The 27,234-nt window shown below is 42.2% G+C and overlaps 1 protein-coding gene and 1 long non-coding RNA gene across 3 annotated transcripts in view; both read left to right on the forward strand.

Moving 5' to 3' along the window:
* Nucleotides 1-414: 414 nt before the first annotated feature.
* On the forward strand, nt 415-8,272 carry LOC134415260 (uncharacterized). Of its 2 annotated transcripts, none has more exons than XR_010026988.1 (3): nt 415-841; nt 3,439-3,893; nt 8,075-8,272. It is a non-coding gene; the product is annotated as an uncharacterized LOC134415260 (long non-coding RNA). The 2 variants fall into 2 exon arrangements; XR_010026989.1 differs by having other exon boundaries at nt 8,126-8,272.
* Nucleotides 8,273-18,310: 10,038 nt separating this feature from the next.
* GABRR3 (gamma-aminobutyric acid type A receptor subunit rho3) overlaps nt 18,311-27,234 on the forward strand; it is a 34,092-nt gene continuing 25,168 nt past the window's right edge. Inside the window, exons 1-3 of the mRNA XM_063150193.1 lie at nt 18,311-18,488; nt 18,665-18,811; nt 25,332-25,840. Coding sequence (XP_063006263.1) covers nt 25,713-25,840 — 128 coding nt within the window. The 5' untranslated portion in view covers nt 18,311-18,488; nt 18,665-18,811; nt 25,332-25,712. The remainder of the gene's footprint in view (nt 18,489-18,664; nt 18,812-25,331; nt 25,841-27,234) is intronic.

Here is a 27,234-nt window from a genome sequence, read left to right on the forward strand (position 1 = left end):
AATTCCTGTGCATTGTTTCCTAGGAGCAATTATTTGGGAAGGCTGTTCAGTCTGTTTTATGGGCTTTACCTGCCTGCACAGATTTCTGGATGGCAATGGGGAAGAGAAAGTGAAGGAAGGAAGGTGGAGCAGTGGAAAGAGCTGTTTGCTCAATGGCAGTTCTTGCCAAGGATGGCAGATGCTGAGAGGCTCCATTGGGGAATACAGAATGCTGGGAAGAATTCTAAATCAGGGGGATTGTGGGTACTGGAGGCTTCATTACCCTGCTGACATTCAAATACACATTCATCACACGAGCTGCACAAACTTTGCTGACATCAACAAAAGGAATTCCCCACACTAAATAAAAAAGAACATTAGCACAACATTCTGATGTCCTGATTCACAGCACAGGCAGGCTGAAGGGACATAAAGGGAAAAGTAAAACAACTGAAAGAGATAAAGAGAAATTTGTGAGGGAGGAGAAGTGGGAATTATGTGGAACTCAGCTGGCAGTAACAGTGAAGACATTCCCTTGGGCAAAGGAAAAATAACATAAGGGGAGAGGAAAAGTGTGAGGAGATGGATAAGGGTGGCTGGGTGGTTTCCTTGTTTTAAAGGAGCAGTTAAGAAATCATTGAAAGTGATGCAGTGAAGAGAATTTGGTAAAGGAGAAGATAACTGTTGGGGAAAGAGGTTTTTTGAGGCAGAGGATGTGAGAAGAATGGACACCTCAAACACTGGAGTGCTGCGAAACCCAGGAAACATCACATCCTGAGGAGGCCACAGAGAGAGAGGATGGAGATCTGCTCAGTGTTTGATGTTTACCTAACATCAGCAGGAGAGAGGAGAAAATGTCAAGGTAAGGTGTTTGTTAAGGAAATGGAGTGGGAGGAACGGCTAATATGGATATCTGTCTTTTCTGGTGGAGTAAGTGGCCCTTCTGTGGGAGAAGGGAGCATAACTGTAGGGGTTTTTTTCTCATGAGATAACATTTTAATCATGTTTAGATCAGTAAGAAATGAAAGAATGTTTTATGACTTTGTGGTGGATCTGTTTGAAAAGGGAGGAACACAGGGGTTTAGCACTATTCAAACCTTGCTGCTCATAGCACTGCACTGAGCAATGTTTTTCTATCACATGTAAATTAAGCTTGAATTTTTATAACAGGGGTTCTGCTCTCATTAGATTTAAAAGAGCTATACAGGAAATATCTAAGGTGTTTAGTGTACAGATAAAATAGGATTCTCTGCTTTACTGCTGGGGCTCCTGAGCAATTTTGTGAATGAAATAGAGTAACACACTGTTTGATGCAGTTGGGTTCTCTGTAGTTGATTTTTGAGGTAATTTCTTCCAAAATTAGCCCTGGGGTTTCTACAGAAGCCTGACTCTTCTTATTTAGAAATTATTAGTTTTCTGCCTTGAAAATAAATTCTTCCTCAAGTAAATATATGGAGATGATAGCTTTTGTCTTCCCCAGAGAGGTTTAATAAATCACTCTGGATGTCTTTCTAAAAATAAAAAAGCTGCTTCTGCCACTTTTGCTTTAGCTATAGCAATTGCCAGCACAGAGCATACCAACAGCAATAATCTTGTCTTTTTTTCCCCACAGTTCCCCAGTAGGAACATTATTCCCAAAATGTCTCTTATTTATTCAAAGGCTAAATATTAGCTTTAATTCCTGATGCACAGTTGCTGGCTTACTGATTAAAAAGAGGATTTAATCTCAATAAGGGAAAAAATGTAATATGTGGAGGGTTTTTCAAATTTCATTGAAGCTTTTCAGGCAGTTTTTCTAAAACAAACATATCTATAGTGTTTGGGTTGGCTTTTTTTTAAATTAACATTTATGTAATGGGCTAAATCTGAGTTCCTAGACCCATACACTAATAGGAGCTGTTGGCAGAAATGGGGAATGCTGGCAATTCCAGAGTTTGCAGCTGCAAAAGAATATTGGAAAATGTTATCCAAATGTGCAGAGAAGTTAATCAAGGCAATAAGCCATCCCAAAGCCTCACACTTGAGAAGGAAATTTCTGCTCGGGGTCTGGTTTCAGGCTGGGGCTCGGAGGTGGGCGGTGCTGCTGGAGCTCCCTCTAGTGCCCCGTTCCTGCTGCTCTTGGACATATCCAAAACGTTTATGGCAGCCCAAATCTGATGGACAGGATGCTGATAAGGATACAGGGAGCACTCTCTCCTGCTGTGAGGATTGCACATCCACTTCAGCACTGTCATTGCTTGTGTGCTGGGAAGAGCAAGGGTTCAGGTGTCACTTCTAGGAAGGATATTCTTAACACCATTGCAAAGATCAAAAGTAACTTCTCTGATATGTTGCTACAATTCCTGATAAATAATTTGGTGTCCTGAAGCCTGGGCAGATGGTCGCTGTAGGACACAATCTCCTTTAAATGACAAAGATGCTGAGCTTGTATAAACCACTCTGAGTTCTACTCTTGATGCCTCCCCTGATGGAGGCAGGACAAGGTTTGTTAAATCATCCTGCATCACTTGGATTGTGAATATTTCTTACCTAAGCAGTAGATAAATATTACAGTAGCTACTGTGTTCACCTTTAGCTCTTTGAGAATATCCCAGACGATGTTTTTGAGGAAGAAATTCCAAAAGTAAATGTTCAATAAGAGTTTTACTGGCCTTGTACCAACAAAATAACCACTGAGTGTGTGTGGTTGTGTGCAGGGCATGAATATGCTCAGAGGGGCTGCCTGGGAGAGCTGAGCCACTCTTTTATGGAAAGCCAGTTTTTTATGGAAAGATCCCACTGAGCCAGGCTCAGGCCATCACTCCCAATCCTTGGGAATAGTCCTGTTCCGTGGGCAGAGCTGGCAGCACTGTTAAGAAATGAGCTGCAATTAGCAGCAGTTGGATCCCAGCCCATGTTCCTCCTGATCCAGTCACACACTCAACAAGAGGCCACCCCCAAAAGCCTCAGCTGAAGCACAGGGAATGACACAGGAGGCATCTGTGAGGTCACTGCCTGCCTAAGGACAGATTGAAATAGTCTTTGAAATGTGGGGTGAAATCAATTTTAAGCTCTTTCCATGAATTATGAAGTGTAGAAATACCTTTATCTGTGTGAATATCCAGTTTGTCTTCTCAGTGACATTCTGTACTGCTGAGCCTGAGTTATTTAAGGTAATAGAGATTTATTTTCCACAGGTTTAAATGTTCCTTTTAGTATTTGCATTTGCTTTGTTCTCTTTGATGAAAAGGCACCATCCACCTTCTCGGTGCCTTTTAAGAACTTTCTGTCAATGTTCCCCTCTAGATTAATTTCCCTTTACTGGCAGAGCAAACTGAAGTTCAAAAAACAACTACTACTACAACCCACAGCAAGGTGTTTTGACAGGAAAAATAGGGATATGCTACTCTTCAAAGCAAGCTCCTTTTTTTCTGATTATTACTCTACCATATTATCATGCTGCCCTTTATTTTTTTGCAGGAGAATGGCTGTACACTGGCATAGGCCATGGAATTTGACAGATTCACTATCCAAATAAGAACTGATGGCTACTAATTTAGGAAAATCTCACTGAAATAGAAAACCCTCTAAATAGAGTTTGTTAACGAGCTTTGTAACTAATTGGAAAACAACTCCCAGGGAATCTGCAGCTGTTCACAAACAGCACTGCAGTTCTTCTCCTTCCCCTCTGCAGCATGACTCCATGCTCAGACCCTGTTTCCAAGACTTTCCCCTTCCTCACCTCATTTCTTAAGAACTTTGGTTAAAAACCACATACCTGTAAAACAAACCTGTCACAGTTAAGTCATCTAAAGGAATGATAATTAACACTAGGTACTAGGCACTTTTAATGCTGGGTTGAATGTGACACTGGCCAAGTTGCAAGATGGAGTTTCTGTTCCTCAGAGAGTGATGACCATTCACAGTTGTGCAAGGTGAGTTGGGGGTTCAATTCTTGCTGACTTAATGTTGCCATAGTTGTCAGTAGACAGCTCTGAGGATGCTCGTGCAGCACTTTGTTGATGGGAGAATGTTTGGGACTGTTACCTGTCTAATTCCATTAGCACTCAAAGGGGAAATACTGTGCTTTAAAATAATTTCTGGTTATTTTACCCAGGATTAGAAAGAGCAAGGAAGAGTTCTTTAAATGAACATAGCTTTAAAAATAGAGTCAGGCACTGTGACAAAACCTTTTGGCTTGGATGCTGGTTGCACTACAGCATCTTTCCAGGCACAAGGACATGGAAGAGCTACTTCAAAATTCTTTCCAATTTTTCTCAGGTGTTTTTTTTTCTTTTTAGATAAAATTATACCATGCACCTGGTGCCACTGCATGTAAAGGTTGTGCAATGAGCACACTGAAGCTGGGGGTTCTCTCTGTGGCCCAAGAGCAGGGAGACTGGCACACCCCCAGATTTACAGTCAGCCTCTCCATCAGCACCCCCTCCCCATGGCAGGAGCAATTCCCAGCCCCTCTCTCTTCCCAACCACGCTGTGCCTGCTCTGGGGCCTGGGTGCCACCAAGGGTGACAGTCACACACTCCCCCAGCACACTGAAAATCCATGTGATGGCTCAGAAACTCAGCTTCATTCACAGCACTTGAATGCCACGTCACCGCGCTGAATGGATTTGATTGCAGTCTGGAGGCTCTAAATTTGGACTGTTACAGGCTCTTACAGAGGAGAGCTGGGCAAGAGATACAGAAATGAGAAACTGATTTAATTTCTGACACCCTGCTTCTCATGCTGTCTTTCCCCTCTGTTTGCTGGCATTCCATGAAGCAGTTTGGAGAAGTGACTCAAATGTTTAAGAGAGTGAACCCAAGATGCAGTTTTGGTCTGTCAGTGGACAGGCAGAGAGCAGACAGGAGGAGCAGAAGAAAGGTCTCCACTTCCCTCTGCATATTCATTCCCTGGGAAGGAGAAAGCAGCTGAAAGCAAACAATGTGAGGATAAATGAAAAGGTGAGTTAGACACAAAGAAGGGGGAAAATTTTCAATGCAGCAATGATCTTGTGGTTCACTGAAAGACAGTCTAGAAGCAGAGGGATGTTACAGAGATGACTGAAGTGCAGCTGGGCTGCAGGGAAATGCTCCAATGCCACGTGCCTGCAATATGGCAGGGGGTGTCCCGCATTAAAAGCTGTCAGAGGGATGTGACCTCCTGTGTGTTGCTGGGCAGTGGCCACACAGCTCTAACAAAGTGTTTCCAAGCTGCAGATCCATGCAGAAGAGAAATGGGCTTCTCCTTTCCATGAGAGGACAGCTGACATCTCAGTGAAACTACAGATTGAAAAATAAGGGACGTCCACCAGGATATATTCCTGAAGAAAGAGGAGATGGGAAACTGAGGCTGGGAATCTCTTCTGCCTGGCAGCAGAGCCCCAGATTTGTGCTCACCAAGGTTTTGAGCCATATCACCAAGGCTTCTGGCAGCCAGAGAGCAAACAGGGGATGCTGTAGCATCAAGACATGAGGCTGTGAGTCAAATGTTGCCATCCTCCTCTGACAGTGCTCGGCAATTGCCTCAGTGCTGATGTAAGTGGTGATCATATTTAGCTTTTACACAGCTTAGCTTTGAAATGGTGTTAGAACCAGTTGACAGAGAGAGACAGCATCAAAAGTCCTCTTCAAAAGACTGAGAAATTGGGCATGAATGAGAAAACAATTTGCCTATCATCCCTTATCAGCCTAATAATAAAAGCAGGGTTTGGAGCCTCAACATTTCTGACGTGAGCCCCCTTCTACCAGCCTTTTAAAAATAGGAGGTGACTCAGTTTCTAACAAGTGCCTCCACACTGGCAGCTTCACATTAACCTCTGGGGGAGAGGGAGCACGTGTGTTTCTTGGTAAACCATTAGTGGCATTGCTGCTGCACTGCTTGGTGAGCTGTGTGAGGGCAAAGCTGAGTGCTTCATGGGCTTTCTCAAAACAGCAAACAGGCTGGTGCAAGAAATGGAATTACTTGTCACTGATAGGGGAATAACAGCTCTGAATGGGGTGGGTTTGTGCAGGTGTGCCCTGAGCTCTTTCACCACCTTAGGTCTTACAATAAAGACCATAAAATGGAGCTCTGGTGGTTGAGCTGTCTCTGACAGAAGCGGAGCTGCAGCAGGATCGGCATCTGCCAGTCGTCCCTCAGTTGCCATGGTAACCCCCAGGATGGGGTGCACTTCAGAAAAATGCAACTTCTGGGCTAAACTGTGGGCTGGAGGGTGCCAGATGGATGGGATTCAGCTGCCTCAGAGGGTGGTACTCCACAGCCAGACATTCAGATTTAGGAATCTACCCAGGTGGTCCATTTGGCACATCAGAAGCAAAATTCAATTTAAACCATCAATTTGTTCCCAGATTTGTTCACTGAGCCGTGAAACATGCAGAGCTAGCTGAATCCCATGTAATCCAAGCTTCATGCATTGCCCTGAGCAAGGGCCTGGATGAAGCCACAGCCCTTTCTCATGAGCAGCCAGCAGAGACAGGGAGGGCTCCCCATTGTGCTGGGAAGTTGAGCTGTTTGGCAGCCTGACACATGCCCAGAGCCAAGGACTGGGATCCAAACGCAGCTGCGAGCTGGAATTGATGTTGTTGGAGCCACTGCACCCCTCTCACAACACAGGCAGCCTATTTCCTTACAGAAATGTTTGGAAAACTCAATGTCTTTAGAATCTTCAGTTCACAAAACAATATGAAATGAAGAAAGGAGAGAAGAAACATGCTGTTCCAACATGGCACAGGACCATGTTTTAACAAAACATTTCTTGTAAGGGTTTGTCAGCCAGCTGGAGTGCACAGGACCTGAGGATCTCGGAATCTCCTGGATTTAACTGCAGAAATCAAGAGAAACACAAACAAACCAGCCAACCAACCAAAATACCCAGCACCATAGGTGTAGCAAAAGTCAACTTAATTTTTAACAATTACTGCTGTGGGTTGGGGGATTTTGTGAACCACATTTATTGTGCTTCCTTTTTCCTGTGTGCAATGCTAAGTCCACTATAACAGATGTGCTGTTATATAAAATTAGTTTTCCAAGATTGTTTTCAGAAACATGATATGCCTTGGTATCCAAAATCTATGAACAGCTTGTGTGTGCCACTTTTTCCTGCACTTCTCAGCTACCCTGTTACTTTCTACATGCAGCATTTCCTAAACCTTTCCTGATTTGCTGGTATTTCAGGTTAAGTTCATTGGATAACAGATTCATCATCATTCAAAGGTAAAGAATTCATGTCTGAATATACTTTTGATGAACTAACTAGATTATGAGCAATGCACTCCACACTTCCAAAAATGTAAATATGTTTTAGGCCGAGCAAACAAACATTTATTGCAGAGAGATAGTTCAATTCTCACTCATATTTTCATTTCCTAAGGAAGAAGAGGAAGCGAAAACTTCTCCCACGCCTCTTTATTCTTTTTCGTCCCCAAAGAAATTTGACATTTCTAATTATGACAGAGCAAAGGGAAATGAAAATCTGTTTCAAGAGATGATTCTTCCTGTAAACAGTGCCTGGGCACTTCTGCCTCATCTCATTGCATTTGGGCTGTCAGATGAGCACAATAAATAACACGTCCTCTAACCTCTGTTTTGTTGTTCTTTTTTTCTGTTGAAATAATTGTCAGTTCCAGTCTTTGCCTGCATGTCACTGAAAGAGCTCCTAAATGACAAGTATGTGAGAGCCTTTGGTTTAGCTGGAGATAATTTTAGCCTCTCTCTTCTGACAAAAATTGCATGGGCTAAATGTGGACACTATTTTCTTGCAGAAATATCATTTTATTTATCTTTTATTTCCTTTTAATTTGTTCAGCAGCCCCAGTTATTTACTTATAAGTATTTATTCAAGAGAGACAATCTGTGTGGGGCTTCTTTTTAACCAAAGTCTCTAACTATTCTACCAAGGAACATGATAAATGTTAGCAATTTCTAATACATTTTCCTGGATTTACAGGAACATTAAAAACCCATCAGATTCAATCCACTTACTGAAAAATTTAGACTATGAAGAAAAATAATTTACTCTTCAGGGAAAAATTACTTTTTTTGTTTACTTGGAAAAAAACATAATGAACTTCAGAAACCTTTGAGTTGGCTCCTCTTCCTTATATTCCATATGCAGTAGATGGATGAACACTGGAATTGTTTCAGCAGTGTCCTCTGGATTTGCCAGGTGTCACCTGAAATTCCTCATCTCCAAACTGGGATTTTAAGAATGCCAGCTCCAAAATGGCACAACCAGGAAGGTCCCTTTGCTAATGGACACAACAGAGAGAACACAGGAGAGGGCAGAGAAGGGAAGAGTTAAAAGCAGCTCTTCCTCCAGGTGAGTGAACAAAAATGATTCCATAATAGCAGCAGCACAGGGAGGCTTCTTAGTTCTCTACTTAATTCACTGTGCATCACTTTGGGCTCTGCCATTGTGAACAACACATGGTCTTGTTATGGCCAAAAAAATGCAGTTGCCAGCTGAGAGATGCACTGCTGTTAAAGGCTGTGGGTTTGAGCTGTAAGGGATGGTGGGTTTAGGATGCTTCCATTTGCTCTGGGCTCCGTTTGATCTGTTTGTGCAGTACAACCTGAGAAGTCCAGGATAAATGTGCCAGGTTTTTTCATTTCTCAACATCCTTGCTTGAGGGATGAGCACAGGGATCTTGTCTAGCTGAATCTGCAGATTCATTAATCTGCACTGAGTGTGCAGTAATCAAATTCCAGGCCTTTTTAACAGATTAATCAATAATTCTATAATCAATATACATTGAGGGCAGGCAGCTCTTAAAAAAATAGCAGTTGAAATGAGGAATCAGTATTTCCATGGAAAACACACCTGATTTCTTATTATATAACACAGAAGGGAAAAAAAGAATCCCCAAAAATACACATCTCACTGTTTGCATGAGATAAGGTTTTTTGCTCAGTTCCACTTGAGAGATCATCAGCAGTATTTTTCTAGCCAGTGGGAAATTATGCAACTTGATGGTTTTGCTAAGCTGCCAGCTTTTAAAGGCACAGGATAGAAATCCCACACCTAATCAAAACAAGTTTGGATCCCCAATTTTTGGTCATTTTTGTGAGTATGATTTGTTCATCTCTTGGGCCTATGGGCCTTGCATAAAAGGATCACTTGCCCTTATACTCTGAGCAAGCATTTCACTAAATCACTGAGAAACTGCAGGTTTATTTTTATTTTTAATAACCTCTAATTTCTATTTGCTGCACAATGATTTGCATAATCATAATGATCTATCATCAAGGAAGATAAATTCCTAGACACCATTTTCTCACACACTTCTACATTTATTGAAACTCTTCTACCTCAGCACCAAGCAAACTTGGATTTTAATCCAAAGGGGGGATTATACTTATCAGTCATATTTTTATTTGTGAAGATGAATAATTATGGCCTTTTTCTACTAGGATATTTACAATAGCTGAATTCAGAGTTGTTTTTCCTCTTGTTCATGAGATGAGCCTGGCTGGTTCTTTCTGCTGTAAAATGCATGTTTATGGTACTGCATGCCTGTTAAACATTGTCTGCACATAAAATTCACTGTTAAATATCTGTACTGCTGATCTGCACCAAGACATTAATGTGGTACAAGACATTCAGCAGAGATGTTGATGTCAGCTGGGTTCCTAATGCATTTTGGCTGCTGGCCTCTTGCTGTTGTACCATCAGCTTGGGGCCATGGCAGTAGCAGAAGCAGCAGTAAGTGGCAGGTTGGTGTCCAAATTTATCTCCTAATGATTTCTTCTTGAAGAAAAAAAACAACAAAGCCCCCAACAAAGTCTGTGGAAATAACAATGGATAATTTGAGATACTGTTTCATGTTGTTTTCTTAGGACTTTCTTCATCCACTCCCAAGCAGAGTTGATACATTTTTTTTCACAGGGTTACATTTCAGTCAGAAAGCGTTTCAGCCCTTATCTTTGGTATCCTCATTCCCCATGGTGAGCAAGGTTTCTTCTCACTTTCTTCTGCTGTCTCTGCAGTAGTTGCAAAGCCAAGGCTTGCTGAGTGAAGAGAGTTTCCAGGCCTGCTCTTTGATCAGAGCCTCTGGAGAACCCCCAGTGCTGCCATCGGAGGTAACTCCTGTGCCATGAAATGTGGGCAGTGGAGCAGCAAAAATTTACAAGTATGCAACCACTTGTGATTTGTTTCCCCTTCTCATTCTAGTTTCCTGTGGCTTGGAAGGAATGCTTGAAGAGATGTTAGTGTTTTCCTAACTTGGGTAGTGGCTTAAAGGATTTTAAAGCTTGAAGGTGTCAGGATAATCCTCCTGCTCCAGGCCACAAGATTTCTCTTCAGTTTTTAGCCACTGGATCTTGCATGCATTTTTCTCTCAGACACAGACCCATGATGAATGAAAATCACATCTGTGCTGGAATGGTCTCACTGCAATATTTGAATAGGTTTTGTTTTTTTTTTCTTCCAACACCTTATGAAAGGGAGAAGTTGGTACTCTGAGGCTGGATGTGATACCCAGTGGTGATGATCATGAATTGGCACAGCAATGCAATTACCTTCCTATTTCCAAGGAGTAAAGAATCAACTCTAGATTTTTATATAGACAATTAGCTTTTAGAATTTCTCTTTCATTACTTGGATTGGATAATGCACGTGTTCTTGGGACAGCTGTAATAAGGTTTCAAAGAAAATGGATTGGGACAATGCAATTATCACCCCTGATTACTCCTTTTGTTCTTGTCTTAGCTCTTGGGGGGGGAGAGCTTCTTATTTAGTGTTTCATAAATTACCTCCTGTTGTAGTGGTTTTAATTTATTTTATGAATCAAAGTGGTGGAGATATCAGCAAAAAATAATTGCATTCCTAAAACAATGTATCAAACATAGAGGACAGCTAATATGAAATGTATTGTGAGAGCCAAAGCTGGTACACCCTGATAGGTAAGGAAATGCACACTCAAAAATGATAATTATGTACTGAAGGATGCAGATGAACACCAAGGAGAAAAGTAAGATGAAGCACATGTTGGGTTTATAGATATGTACACATAATGACTTTGCATTTTATTCATGGTGCTCTTGGGAGACTCTTCAGTGCCTGCAGCATTTGATTCAAGCTTTCAGCAACTGCACTCTCAGATATCAAGAGTTTTACAGAGGCTGCCAAAAAATTGGGAAATGGAAACGCTATGGTCATGGCTGGCCAGTGAGAAAAGGTACCAGATCACACCAAGACTTTTCAAGCTACTGCCAGAATCAGCTGCATCAAGAGCAGGATTTTCTAAGCCTGTTCAATGATTCTTAGCCAACTGGTCACTCCCCATCTTTGCTTTCAGTAAAATGCGTCCCCAGAGGCAACACACAGCCCTTTCAGTCACAAATGTTTTCTCCAGGAAAAATATTTTCATTCTTAAAAAACCCCAATGGACTTTACTTACAATTTACCGAAATATTTTAACATAAAACTTTTATAATTATTGGTTTCAAAATGCTATCCCTTGTGTGGCTTGTTGTAAACCCTAATATTATTTTTTGGAGACTTACTTGTCTTATTGCTCTCCAGATGAGTGAAGCTAGCAAGAGCTCATAAACCACAGGAAAGTAGACCTGAAGAACATCTAATAGTATAAATTACCTTCTTCAAGAATAATTAGTGAAGAAAACATATTCTTGTTAGAAGCTTGCAAAGATACTGAACAGTTCTGAATGAATTGGCAGCCAATTATGAGGTTGGCTGTACAATAAACGAAAATAGAATAGAAAGAAAACTTACCCAGTTAAAATTACTTGGATCTGTTAATTACTGACAGGGCAAGAGCATTTTAAAAAACCAAAAAACCAAAAAAACAATGCATTAAAACAGCTTTTTCAAATTATCTTAGTCTTTCCAAACCAAACACTGGGAAAAGTGAGGTGGTTGTTCAGTTTGTTTTGTTTTCTAATTTAAAGGAAAGAACTGATCCCCAGCATCTCTGCCTAGAAGATGTGAAACATGAAGGAATGTCAAGAAGGTCATGATTATCTAGCCTTTTACTCTTTTTTGTTTGTAAAGAAGTTAGCAAATTCTGTGTTATACTGAGCTTCTGGGACAGTGAATCTGAAAATATTCTGTCCAGATTACATCTGAGTAAAAGTAATACTTTTTAATTAACTTAGTAAAAAGCAAGGTTTACTTCATGGCATTTAATGTGATTCAATACAGTGTACTTCAGTATTTCATATAATTAAGTACTTTTGAGAAAGAAACCTGTCTTGGTTAAACAAGAATTGCAAAAAATTTGTAAACCATGTGCAAATGGAATGAAATTATTTCTGTGACTTTATTTTAATATAACATCTTACCCACCAATGTACTTTGTATAATACAACCCTCAAATTCTGAAATCTTCTCTGTCTTTGTCTAAACAAGAAGAAATCAGTTGAGTTCTGGATGATTTTGGGACCTTAAATCTGGGAGCAATGTGGGGCTTGAGAGTGGGAGCTGGGAAAGAGGCACACAGGGTTGTGCAAAGACAGTCTGGGCAGGGGAGAAAGGAGTGCACAAGGGCTGTGCCTTTGTGAGAGGGAAGCTGTGTGGTTAAGAATAAGGCAGAAGGAATGCAAATGTATTTTTAGTTGAAATTGGAGCCACCTTTCTAAGTCTATGGCCAAATAATCCAGGCTTCTCTTACGTGAGGCACCAGCCATCCTGGGGACTTAACCCCATGGTGACAAACGAGCCCAGCTAAAGATCTCAGTATTGTATTGCAGAATTTCAGTGCTGCACATGCAGGAGTTCTCTCTTGGTTTTACTGAAGAATCTCCAGAAGATTCACCTCAGCTTGCAAGGATAATAGTAAAACAGCATGTTATTTCTAGATTTCCCAAACTGAGGAGCTGCAGGGGAATACTGAGATCTCTGTGGGCTGGGAATGTCAGCTGGGAGCAGGGAGCTATTTAAAGCATGAAGAAGCTGATAGCTGCACAGTGAGTGGCAGGGAATTCACAGGGTGGCTTGGGTGAGAATTCCCATGTGTGTGGAACAGGCAGAATGTTGCTAAGCTGATTGCACACAGAATTTTGAACAAGTTACAGTGTTTTCAGAAGAAAGGATATTCTAAAACCACTAGTAAAGTTGGGGGTTTTTTTACTTCTGTGGGATTAGAGTATTTATCCATATGGGATGAGGACACAGAACCTTGCTGGGTATGGCTCCTTTTCTAACTCTAATCAAAAGACTTTTTCAACCTGAATTTGCAGGGGTTGAGCATATCACCTCTGAAAAAACCTGCTTGTTCTCTGGTCTACATGCAGGCAGTACAAACTTTGTTTTCCCTGTCTCCACCAAAGTATCCCTCACTTTAGTCCAAGCTGCTTACTTGACATTAGTACTGGATTCCTGCTGTCTGCAGAAATAGAAACTCTATCCCTGTGGGTCAAAAAGTGACAAGGCAATTAATGAAACAGTTGATTAAGTTTTACAGGCCTCCCAAAGCCAAATGATTTCAGATTGTATTTCACTCATACTGCAGGCAGCTTGGGCTAATTAGCAGGAATTTTGGTAGTCTGCTCACCTTCCTATTTTCTAGATCCTACTAGGTAAGAGTATCCAGGCTATGATAATAACACTTTTTAAAACCCTCTTAAAATACAGGTTTGGCTGAAAGCTGAACTTTAGGAATGGCTGCTCTTCTACCCTTACTGCAGATTTGTAGCCAGACACTTGCCTCTGTGATGGAACAGTTAATGGCTATAAATGGTGAGAATCAAGTAGGAGCACTGATACTGGCTGAAAAAACAATGAGGAGGTTGCAAAAGTTTAAATTGGTCAAATTATGAAGTGAATAGGATAAAAAGCCATCATTGATAGCCAGGGAAGCAAATGCTCATGAAAGTGGCAGAACAATCAGGTAAAGCAGCACCAGAACTGTCTCCTTTCACTCAGCAGTCCCTGTTGGAGGGTTCTGCAGGAAAACCAGGACAGGAGCTGTCAGAGAAGACAAGGTCCCTCAAACTTGCCTGAGACATAAGGAGACAGCTTGAGGAGACATAATCTATTTTGTTGTCATGGAGTTCAGCAGCTAATTTATTGCAAGTCAGAAAGGTAGAGTGTGAGGAAGGGCAAATTTTCCAAGATTAGAGAAGTAGAGCACTTGTAAGCAAAGAAAATGAAGCAATTTAAAATAATGGAGGGCATATTAGGACATGAAAGGTAGAGGTACAGTTTAAGTGCAAAATGGATTACCTTCCCCTAAGCTGCTGAAAAGACCAAACTCTTAGCACAACTGACATCTTTGTAGAAAACTGAATCTCCTGAAAGCTGGGAACAACATACAAACATACAAATCATCCCTTTGTCTTGTGTAAGGTCTTTAGAAAGTAGGGTACTCCAATGTAATGAAAATGCATTCTTTTCAGCAATCACAAGGCAAATAATAGCACCCCTACCTAATCCTTTCTACACTTGGTAGGGTTTGCTGAGAGTTACAGCCTTTACTTGAGTAGCTCTGTTCCAGGCAGGAGAAGATGGAAGTGAGAAATTGTCTTGTAAAAACACATGTCCCCAAGAGAAAATTTAAGGCAAAGAGGATTTCCAAAGTGTAAACAGAAGTGTGAATCATTGCCAGTGGATGTTAAGCTTCAAGAGTGCTTTTTACTTCAATTTGCATAGTTGCACTTTCAGGCTGACTTTAGGTGATGTACAGTCTTTCTAAACCTTTTTTTTTTCCTCCTATGGATAAGGATTCATGTCACAGCATAACTGATCTAGAGTTTAGTAAGGAAAAGTATTTAGCAGTAGTGATACAGCTGCCTTCCTCACTCCCTCTGTAGGAGTAATATTTGTGTTAATATATGTCTTTTTCACACTGGTTCTATACAGGCTGGAGTTAAGATCCTACAGGATCAGAGCACTGACAACAGAAGGGCTGGAAATTCTATGAACACCAAGCAGTGAATGTTTACCCAATGCTCTCAACTACAAATACCCTAAAAACACAAATTATGCATTTTCACTTAATGCTGCAGGAGAGAAAGTAGCTTTTCAAACAGCTTTCCTTACCCAGTGCTGAAAGCCCTGCAAGCTGGCCGATTTAATAATTGACCCTGTCTCTCTCTTGCACTGAACTGTGATGTGCTGGACTCTCTACACTGCCCTTCTCTCAACTCCTGAACACCTGGATCTGCAGCCTGAAAAACAAAGAGGTAAAAGCAGCACTGTGAAAGGCAGAAAAGAGAGTTTGGTTTTTTTTTTCCAGTGAGACAATCAGAATCAGTTTCTGTTTTCCCTGACATTTCACAAATTGCAATCCAGAGCCCTGAGCTTCCTGCCTCCTGCTCAGAGCGGAGACTCAGATGAGATGCAGATGATGCAGATGGGGATGCTCTCATCACGCATTTTCAGTGTGATTTTTTTTTGTCCTAAACACATCCATGAATAAATCCCCTCGCTGTCACCACTGTGGGAGGCACCCACACCCGCGGTGATCCATCAGTGCAAGGAGTGTGCTTGCGAGACGCCGGCAGGGCTGGGAGTCGCGGGGCGTGGATTGAAGCTGCTGATTTTAACTCTGGGTGAGTTGGAAGCTCTGCCTGCCCTGGGGCTGGGAGATATCTCCTGCTGCCTGGGGCAGAGATATCACTGCTGCCTGGGGCTGATCCAGTGAGGGGCACAGGGTGGGCACTGACAACAGCTGCACGTTGTCCTCCGTGTGCTGAGAGAAGCTCCTCTGTTACAGGAAAAAAAAAAATCCACTTCAGAAATACTGGAGAGGTTTCTTAGGCGCTGAATCCCTGAGCCTGTGAAACCCAGGGCTTTGCTACAGGTTCTAATCAGCTCAGTGTTTATTCAAAAAGAGGCATAAAGCCTTTAAAAATTGCCCTTATTTGTCACTAGGACTCAAGGTCAAGTCTCCATTAGCTCATACTCCTGGAAATGTCTCAGCCAGAGTTTGCACATGCATTCCTCCATGAGAACAGTATTAATCACACTCCTGCCATCTCAGGGCGCTGGAGTACCTCTGCATTTCCCAAGCATTTATTTTTCTTCTCTTCATATTCTCCAAGTCCACACACTATGGTGACCTAGCAAATTTACCACCTTCCTTTCTGAGCTGTGGGTCTAGAACAGGCTATAATGTAATACTTCACAGACCCACTCTATGTAACACAAAACTTTGTTTGCTCTTTTATTTCACTCTTCCTTTTCCACTCTAGTGGAAAATCTTAAACATGACCACTCAGGACAAACAAAGGACGAGGCAAGCAAAATAGCATTTCTTACCTGAAGAATTTTTGCACTTGACAACTTGTGAAATTTGGGGGCAAAATGCCTACTATGTTTGCCCTGAAATTATTTCCACATCAGCAAATCTGCAGTGTTTATTTCCACCATATATATATATATATATATCTTATATATATCTTATATATATATATATATATATATATATATATATGTCACTCCTGCTAGTATTGGTGACAGACAAAAGCCATTGCTGAGTTGCTAGGGATGCCTTGTGCTAAAGTGATCAGATTAAAAGTGAAAAAAAAAAAACAACTTGTGCTGTAAGGAGCTTCCTCCCCTTCTTAACATGTGCTGCAGAGTGATGCCACCTGCAGCAGGTCACAGATGTCAGTGCAGATGGTGTCACCTTATGTAACCTGGCAGGGGCCTCACAGTACTAGGACACCGTGTCTGGGTCAGGTTATACAATTGTGGAGGATGTGTTTGAGCCTGATGGAACAAGACTCAGAGAAACTGGGACCTCTTGCAGTCAATAATTAAAATATGTAAGGCCTCCAATACAAGCAACCCCAAGTAAATAAGGATGAAAACAAGGCACAAAGAATGCCATAAGAGGAGGTGGCAGCAGCGTGCTCAGGACAAGCACAAGGAGGGAGGTGTTGATCCCTGCACTGGGTAAGGAGGCTCTGGAGCTCCAGCTGCAGGTTCCTGTGGATGCTGCTGCTTCAGGCTGCAGCCAGGAGCACCATTCCTGAGCAGACTTCTCCTGCGTACTATGAACTTGTGAAAAATGTGTATTTTTTGCAAATATTAAAATGAATATCATATGTGTCATGTTAGAAACTTATGCTGTATTAGTTTTCTTAAGTAGTGTGTTAAATATAGTTTTAGGTTATAACATAAGGTTATAATAGGAACTATGTATGTGGGATATTTTTTAAAAGAAGGGAATGAGGTACTCGCACCAGATAGCAGCCACAGGACACCTAAATCTTTCAGAGAAAGAGAATTTATTGCTCCATTATCAGAAGAAACGAACTTCTTCCCACCTCACTCAGCCCTAAAGATGCTGTTAGGATTAAGAGGAAGAAGCTGACACTGACCAGACAGAATCCTGTGTTTGAATGGAATTTATGCATCATGTATGAGATGTATCAATATGCAACAGGCTATTGTTTTTAAGGGTTAATCCTCTGTTTACATGGGTCCTTTTTTGGGCTTATTTTGAGAAAGAGGTACCTAGACCGTCTGTAACTCTTTGTTTTTATTGTCTCATATTGTCCTAATCCAAATTGTCCAAATTTTTACTACTCTAATTATATTGCTATTTTTATAACCATTTTATTCCTATTAAACTTTAAAAAAAATTAAAAACAAGTGATTGGTGCTTTTCACAAACTGAAACATTCTTAATGTACATGAAGTAAACAGGCTATTCCCAATACTGAATTATCTGGAGAGAGGGTGTGTGTGTGCACTCATTTCTTACTAATGAACGAACGCCTTTACGTTTTTCTAGTGGTCTCATTTCCAATAAATCCAACTAAACTCCAATGGCTTCCCTACCTTCTTCTCATACTTTACGAAGCTGCTAACTTTATTTCAATTTTACATGACTTCCAGTGGTCCCTCACACCATAAAATACAGTGAGGATTACTGAAGGAATTAAGATCACAGCCAGCAGAGCCTGTTTTATTCTTGTGCTGAGGGGCTGGAAGTCGGTCTGTGTAAGGAACAACACTGTGAAGAACAGCAGGCTGCTGGATATGGACTCGTGAAGTGAGAACCTCTTGGATCATTTTGGATGTTTGGCCAGCCTCACAATCACTTTTCTTTTTCCCCCTTCGCTTTTATCATCTCACACTTGCTGCTCGCTGGCCTTTCCCAACACCGTCCTCCCTCAGGTGCGTGCGGGGCCGCTCACCTCCAGTGGTGTCACCAGCGGCGGCCATTTTCTCTCCTTCTCCCCTTCACCAGCCCTTCTCGCCCCTCTCCACCGTCCCCACCGGAGCCCCGGGCGGGTCAGCGCCTCCTCTCCGCCCTCATCGTTCCCTCCGGAGGGCGCCCCGGGCCGCGGCTGCCGGCGGCGCTGGGGCTGGGGCGGCGGGCGCTGCCATCTCGCGGCCGCCATGTCGGCTGCCTAAGGGCGCTGCTGGCGGCGTCCGTGTGGAGACGCCCGCAGTTTTAGAGAAAAGTGTTACAAAATGTGGAACACGTAAAAGTTTTTTTTTACCGAGGCATGCTCGTTGTTGTTCGATCTTTGCATGCTTTCAAGCCTACTCAACAAGAAATGAGATTTAATCCGTGAAACACAGCAGCCAGCGAGCGCCGAGCGATGTGCAGGTGTGTTAGTAGGAGAAGTGAATTGTCGGTAGAGTTGCCTTGTTTAGCTTTAGGGCTCAGCGGGTTTTGATGCTCTGAGATGTAGGGGGAGGTTAACCAAGCTCGGGAAGAAGGATGTGCCGCTGATAGCGGATATTTTTCTGATAATTTATGAGGATATTATTCTGATAATGCAGAATTTACGGGCCACGCGGACACTTGGCAGAACCCACAAGATAAGGAGGAAACCAATAAAGCCAAGTCAGCAATGAGCTCCAGCTGGGTAAAAGGTAATCCCGGCAGGGGCAGACCATGCCCACCGACTCTGGGACCACCGACCCAAAGTAAGAGAAAGACTGAGCATATGGACTAATTAGCATTGGAAACGAGGGAATCATGAACCAAGAGATGACAGAATGCTAATTAATAAGAGAACTGTGTAACTTGTAGTCAGTAAACACTAATTCCTTTGTTTGATAACATGCGTAAGTACTGAAAAGTTTTGATAGTCTGGGTGCTGGATTTGTGGAATACCTGGGAGCAGCCAGGTTTGTATAGCCCTGAGGTGAACACCAGTGTCTCTCAGTGTGTAATCACTGGTGTGGTGCACACCAGGTAGTGAATTTGATTTTTGTGGACAACAAAGAGGTTTGTGAACCAGTGAGCAGCCCTGGGGCTTTTCCCCCACAAAAATAAAAGGAGGGCAAAAGGGGAATGAGTCTGTCTTGAGTCCTTTGTTGGCCCCTAAGGGTGAGGGGGGCAGAGCTGGAAGACTTGTTTTTTTTTCTGGGTGATTTTTTTTGTCTTACAGAAATCCATGTTGACGCATTCCAGAATCATCCTCAGCTCTTCCTGCATCTGAAGGTAATTAGCAGACCAGGATTTCTGCTCTGAAGGCATCACAGCTGGCTGATCTTGCAGCACAGGTGCTCCATTTTGTTGAGGATCTCAGCTGTACTTTATCTATCTTTTAAGGATGGAACATGGCATAGCCGGCATGCCTGTATTGTATCTCCCAGCCCAGACATTTGTAGGGCATTATCTTAACAGGGAAATGATGAACAGGAGCACAAGAGTTTGGGTAAGTGCTAGAGCTTCAGGAAAAAATTCTTTCTGTGAGCATGGGGACCACACTAGAAGAGGCTGCTCAGAGAAACTGGGCTGATACCCCATCCCTGGAAGTGCTCAAGGCCAGGTTGGATGGAGTTTTGAAAACTTGTTCTAGTGGGAGGAGTCCCTGCCCATGGCAGGGGGGTTGGAATGAGATTGTTTTTAAGGTCACTTTCAACCCAAACCATTCAGTGATTCTATGAGGAGATTTCCAACCAACCTTCTCTGCTGCTGTACCATCCCTTAGCTTCTCTCTCCTTCAAGATTTTAATGTGAATTGTTCAGATGTTTATTGATTTAGAACCACATTATTTTGTCAGCCCCTAGGAAAACAGAAGTTGTAAAGCCTTAGAAAACCCAAATGCACTTACCTCCTCTTAAGTCTCAAATATATGTAAACTTAAATATATATTTACTTAGGACTACAATTCACACAGTAAAAATTGGCTTCCACTTTGAAATGAGCACCTGCTCTGTGATGTTAACATATGTTTCTCTGGAAGATATCAATGGGAAAGAAAAGCCTGGAAAACAGCCCCTGAGAGTTGTGCCTGATGGCTTTTGAAGCTGTTCTGTGGCCTGTAGAGATCAGATTTTAATCAATAAATCTGTCTCTATTTTCACTGTAAGGTGAAAAATGTTTCCAGTGCCAAAGCTGAAAGGCACATTTTTTTTCCCACTATTCAACAATTTTTTTTCTCCTTATGTTCATTGGTGACAGAAAGGAGCTTTGTAGAGATGCAGTACATTTCATAAATTAGTTCCCATCAGAGATGTGTTGTTGATTCCTGGACAGCAAACAGAGAATGCTGGAGGAAACACTTAATTCACATCAGCTTGGCAGCAAGGAAAGAGTAAACACCCTTGCTGAATTGTTCTGTTTTTGTCTGTGGGGTGAAATGAGCCAAAAGAACTTCAGGTAGCAGTTAGGATCTAGCTGGTAAGCGCTGATGAGACTGTGCCGTTGACCAGACTGCCAAGGAAATCAGGGAATAAAAAATAATCCCATGCAGTGTTTATTGCTTTTGGGATTGAAGCACAGTGTTGAGGCCATGCATATGGCAAAGTAGCCTTCTTCTTGGGGATACAGTGTGCTGCTGCAAACACTTGCTTTCTGAGAATTGCTCAGGCTTAAGGGTCAGCCCCTTCATCCTCTCTGACCCCTCATCCTCTTGGGAAAGAGGCTAAAAGATTTTCTTTTCTTTTTAAATCCTACAGAAATAAAGAAACAAACTCTAGAAACTGCTCCTGGGAAAAAATGGGCATACATGCAGGAGTAGGGTAGCTGTGTTCCATGCCTGTGCTCAGCATGAGGTGGCAGAAAGGGAAAATTTCTGCCACTGAGGCTGTGACAAAAGTAAATCTGGGGGAAATGTGGCTGCTTGTTTTGTCAGAGATCATCCTCAATATGCAGATGTTCCTTAACCAGAGGCAGCACAACTGATTGTTCCACTTTCAAGGTTGTTGCTGTAGAAGCTAAGTAAAGGGATTTAGGGATGAAATTAATTCAGTGATTGTTCTGTCCAGGGCAGAATGATGAAAGGGAAAGAATCCCTGATTTAGAGGCTCTGGAAATGGGGAATGCAAAGAGTTAGGGGAAATGTGTGGGTTTTCTTTGTTTTTCTTGTCACTCTTTCAAACCAAATGTCTGATTATACAAAAAAGTGTGTAGCCAACACAGCTCCAGAGCAAACAGAAGCCTGAGTTTTGTAAATTGAAGGAAGAGCAGAAAAGACCCTTATGCCAAACAGAGTCACCTATTCAAGCCTGGAATTTAGAGGCTGTTTTATATGGGAAAATATATACCTGCCTTTGGTGAATTATGGTTTTGTGAGGATCCTGCAGTACAGTTTTAAAACATCCTTTGGATGAATAGGCAGTGGACAGAGACAGTAAGAAACTGCACAAGGCTCAGGAATGGAATTTGGTCTCCAGTCTGTGGCATTTTAGTCCAGCTCTGCTCTCAAAGCTGCAGACTTTGTACAGGTCCCTTGCCTTGTTTGTGACTGGATTCTTGGACACCCAAGGAGACCTCATATCACAGAAGAGCTGTGTTCAGGAAAGTGTTTAGCTGACCTTTACTTTTTAATGAGCTGCCCTTTACCTTAGTGAAAAATAACAGCTGGTTGTTCTGTAATGAGAAGAAAAGGCACTTGCTCTGTTCTGAGAGCTGCAAACTGGAATCATAATTCCCAGCCTCTGCTTTCCTCCCACTTCATCCTGTTGGGAAATGTGAATGGATATCTTAATTCCTGAAACATGGTTTGTCATTTGTGTTAATATAAGCAGGACAAACTGTCCTTAGTTCTAACATTAATTTTGTAAGTCACCATGATATAAATGGTGAGTGCTCTGCACTGGGTCTGTTACCATAGAAAAGCAAAATGCTGCCTATTCCTGTGCTGCTGTATTGCATTCACCCTCAGAGTCCTGGATGTGGTTAATCTGCTTTCTGTGATTTGCTGGTTGGTTGTAAGAAGTGAGTGCCTCTTAGGAGACTTATTAATGTTTTCTTTCTTGTATTTCATTCTCTGATTAGGAGAGGAAAAAAATACTTGCCATGTAAACCTACACTCCCCATTCCACACTGCATCTCTTCTCACTGCAGCTAATTTATTTTTAATAGATGGAAAAGTGCTTGTGTGCTGTGGTCTTTCATCTCCATATGTTTAATATGGCCTTTAGGTGAGGTCAGATTTTCTGCAAAATTCGAGGCTCTGAAGCATTTCTTCATCCCTGGTATTCTGTTCTTGTTTTTACAGTAGCTGTTGTCAATCTGCTGTGCTCTGTGATCTGTGGTGGAGAGGGGTCTGTAGCTCCAGATTGCAGTTACCAGAAGGAATGTTTTATTTTGCTGACTAAAAGCAGGCATCTCATTTTCTGAAACCAGGTGGTGTGTTCACCTTTGCTTCTTTTCCTTGCTGGCTTGTTTGCAAACTGTTCAATGAGCTGATGCACTGTTACCATGTGCCAGGTTTAGTCCCAGCAAAATAAGCATGGCAAACTTTTAATAGGCTACAGATCATTTTAAAGAAATAATTTTACTGATAGCAAAGAGACACTGCTCTGTGTCTAAAACATGAACTGATCAGCAACTTGCCCAATACAAGCAAAATGTGTTATCTTGTTTTTATTCTTCTCCAAAGAGAGATCTTCTTGGAATTTATTACTGACAAATGCTTAGGAGATTAACCTGTTTTCTTAATGGTAATTTGTAGTGGTGGTATAATCTGCTCTGTGTAATGCTCCCTTCCCCAGAGGAAATGAAAACAGGTCCAGCATTAAGAAACCCTGTTGCTGTGGGTTTGCCCTCACTGATATTTGTGCCCATCAGTGGAAGTGCTTTTGGTTCCCCTCTGCAGGAGAGGCTCCCCTCCATGTGTGTGGGCTGGACTGCTCCTGGAAATGTGCCTCAGGACAGAGGGGTAGTGCTTGGATTTTCAGGGTGCTCAGGCAAGGCCTCCCAAGGTATGTTTATGACATTGGATGGGTGAATATGTCAGTGCATGCAGCCCTTTCTCCTTTTATTTATTTAGTTAGTTAGTTTGTTGAATTAAAGCTGATTTTAGCAGGGATAGTCAAAGGAGCATTCAGCATGTTGTGGAAATTCCCCACGGAGCAGTCTTTTCAGCAGCACAGCTTAGTGTAAAGTTGCTGCTCCAGCCAGGAGTAATAAAGCAGCAGGGTGCTGATGGCTCGGTGAGAACAGCTCTAATTTCCTGTCTCTGTTAAAGACTCCCTCTCCTGGGGGAGGGACATCCCTGTGCAGCCTGGCCAGGGACATGCCAGTCATTCTGCACAGCCACATCTCTGGAGCAGCAGCACTTCTAGGCACTCCCCTTTCCAGCTGGAAAGTAAATCCACAAAGCCCTTTTGACTTATTTCTTTCTAATGGACTCCTTTGAGTTCCTTGAGGTCAGCACACACAATCATCATGTTTCTACATTAGCATGACATGATGTACCCACAGGTACCCTGCAGAGCTGTTGGTGGATAAACCTCAGCACCCAGAACATCCCCTCTCTCCCCATTCCTAAGTGTCTCCTGCTTACTGGGGATAACAGTCAGTGCATTCAGCTAAGGATTATATTAACATCCAAAATATGGCTTTGTCCACAGTGTCTGGGAACAATGGGAACCAGAATTAGCAGGGAAGACAGGGTATAAATGTTGAATTCTTTTATAGCTGAGGAAAGTGGTTGGAAGTGAGTTCACTCTGATGGATGTGCAGGTAGCCAGACATGCAGAAATGTGCTAACATATTTACCACACAGCCTGCACTGTCATTTGCTTTTTATTTAATTTGCTGCCACTCTTGGGCCTGGGAAAAGAAGAAGATCCAAAGGCTCTTGGATTTTTCCTTACATGTAAATTAATTAGTGGGCTAATACTTAGATATGTGTAGGCTGGGTGACACTGGGGAACTTGACCAGACTGGCTCAGGAACTTGTATTTATCTCGACCTGGAATAAATTCTCATTAGAGTTATTGTCTTATTTTCCTTTTCCCACCCAAATGATAGTAAATTAATGGAACCTGTTACAGGTTTTCTTAACTGCAGCTCATGTTTACCATGTCTGGAAATTCCACCCTGGAATAACACCAGAAGCACTCTGTGACTGTCCCTGGGCCAGGCTGAAAATTCTCCTCCCTGAATTTGCTGAACAGGAAAGGATTAAACTGTAAAACAGCTGAATGATGTGGATATTAAGGTTGGGAGCCTTTGATCTTAGACCCAGTTTAGGCTAACAGTGGGAATTAGCTGTCCATTAGTAGCCTCCACCTGGAAATCACCCATACCTGAGAATTATTTCTTGGCCCAGGTGAATTTAGTTGGAAATCTCTGGGAGCTTCTGAGGAGCAGCTGCCCACATGGCAGGATTATTGTCCCAGAGTGTGTGGGTGCTCACAGTCTCTGCAGACACAGCACTGGGATTGCTTTTATTCCTGGGTTTGTCTTACTTAGGAAGAAGCCTCCTGCTAGGAGACCCAAATTACTCCTCCAGCTGCTAGATTGAGGTGGGATATTCCATTTCCTGATCTTTCAGTTTCAAATCTCAGATTTTTAGATAAAGAAAAAGAAATGTATGCTGTCGCTTTTAATAACCACTGAACTTGCTGATGGCTTGAAGAGGATAAATTTGACTGTATCAGCTGTGTCCCCAATATTGTCCAGTTTTTTGAAATCTTACTATCATTTCTAGCTGCCATGTGCAAGTTATTGCCTAAGCAACATTTTGTTAATACAATGTTTTGCAATTCAGCCTTCTGTTGAGCAGGTAGGGCAGGCTAAATTAAGTAAAGATAAAATTATTCAGGATACTGGATCTTAGACATGCACATACCTTGTAAATGTAGGGTGAATTAAATAGCTGCAGAGCTTAGTAAAAGAAGAAGAAGAGAGAGAGGGGGGGAAATTGTGTTTTCTGGTATTGGGGAGTATCAAAACAGGAGTTCATTTTTAGTTTGGGCTTGTTCTGTGATATTGTTCTGTTCAGAAGGAAGTGTGTGTGTGTGTACTGACAAAGTGCTGGCAGCTGACAGAGCCAGAATTGATGCTAATGGCTGGGAAGAGAGGGCAATGTAGCCAGTTAACAAAAGGGCTTGATCTGTGCAGAAGATGATTTTGAGCAGATACACCCATCTATAGAAAGCAAGATTAATTTAGAGACCTTTGTCATTAAAGCAGATTTTTGTATGGTTTTGTGTGGGATTTAAGGGGGATTAAATGTTTGACATCACTTTGCTGCACAGGCTATGTCCAGGAGGTTACTGAGCGGGTGATGGAGAATTTAAACCCGCGCCTTTGCTGAAAGAGAGGCAGCAATGGATCAGAGCAAGGCAGCCTGGCCAGGCAAACTGCCCTACCTTCCACAGTGCTGAAAACAAGGTGCTCCTGGCTGGACAGCAGATGCTGCAGGGATGTAGAGCTGAGGGAATGTTTATGATTTGCCAAAATACGTGGGGAACTCGGCGAGGACGTCAGAACTGGGATGCCCTGGTGTTCTCTCTTCAGGGATGCCTTGCTTCAGGTGCATCTTTTGTCTGCTATGCTGATTCTAAAGGGTAAAAACACTCACAAATAAGAAGTCAGCAAGGTGGATTGGGTGATCAGGCATTTCTCTTTTGGAAGAGATGGTCCTGGTCATGAAACTTCTGTTCCTCACCTGCCTGTGGCCAACAGCAGTGCTACACAGCTCTCACAGTCAGCATCACCGTCTTCATCGCCGGCAACAAATGTCATTCTCAAGGAAACATAACAGGTAAGAAATAAACTTTATCTGTCTCTGTTCAGCTGGTAAACTTCATGCTGTCAGCCACCTTTCAGCACACCCCTTTGGTTCACTGTCCTGTTTTTCCAGTTTCTGGGTTTATAGTATGCATGGTATCGATAGGATGTTCCCAAAGCAGAAATGGTGAAGTATTAATTAATTTTTCATAACCAGACCTTTCACATTGTGATTTTATGAATGTCTCAAAAATATGCAGTTATGTACCCACCCACACCCAGCTCTTTTACTTGGTGTGATACAAGGCTACCAGATTCTTGCTGTGATGTTCCAAGTATTCTTGCCCTCTAACTCCCATCACAAGAAGCAGAAATGCCTTCCAAAGTCCTGTGCCAGTGTTACAAAGTGCCTTCCATTACCTAAACAGCAGAGTAGCTACACTATAAAGCTACAGAAGACTTTTTTATGGCACTAAATGAGGTGAATTGCACTTTATTTGTAGTGATGATGGAGTGTGTTCCCTTTCTGGAATATATTTAGTGCTTTTAGACATTGAAAATTGACTTTGTTCTTGGCCTTTCCATCGAGTAGCTGGTTGAAAATGAATAATGATTGAGAGGTTTTTACCTGTATATTTCTGGGCAAAGTGTCAGTGCTTTTCCCCAGGAAGGCAGCTCACATCTGCCATGTGAAATCTCTCAACCTGTTTCTAGATTAATCTAATACTGTGTGAACAGACCAGTGGCTGCCAGTGATAATCCAAGAAAAATTCCTCTTTCTTGGGAGCTCATAGTTTATTTGTCCAATATCACATTTTGAAGAAAAGTAACATAATTGCACTCCTCTGATATGTTTAAGCTGCTTTTTCCCCCTCAAGTTTCATGCCTTGCAGCAGGTGTAGAGCTGTTAACATCCTGTATCATTTCTTATGCAATCATCCACTTGGAACCCTCCAATTCTTGATAAAATCCTGTTTAGCAATGCAAGGTAAGAGATGACACAACAGAGGTGCCCAGAGGTGCTGTGTCACTCAGGACTTCTGGGTTTCTATTCAAAGTTATGGGTCCAAGTTTGGTGCAAGGCAATTATTTTCTTCATGAAAAGAATCGCTGTTCAGCAGTCTGTTTATAACATTCTGAGTGCTGGTGCACAATTATTTGTAATAACAAAGGAAAATAAGTAGAACTAGCCCCAGTATCAACATAAGATTTCATCTGGTGCTTTGCCAGTCTCAGGAAGCAGTTAAGAATCAAATGGAAACAGAATAAAATACCTTGGTAGTGGCAGTGGCAAGGGAGGTCTGTTTGAAGCTCAGCTGCTACACTTTTGTCTCTGGTAAGAGGGGAGCATGTGCTGCTGTTGTTTGCATTTATCCTGTTCTGCCTTAGCTGGGAGCAGTTGCTCCATGTTGGCATAAGAAATCACGA

The sequence above is a fragment of the Melospiza melodia genome, chromosome 2 (genome assembly GCF_035770615.1).
Source record: "Melospiza melodia melodia isolate bMelMel2 chromosome 2, bMelMel2.pri, whole genome shotgun sequence".
In the NCBI taxonomy this organism is placed as follows: Eukaryota; Metazoa; Chordata; class Aves; order Passeriformes; family Passerellidae; genus Melospiza; species Melospiza melodia.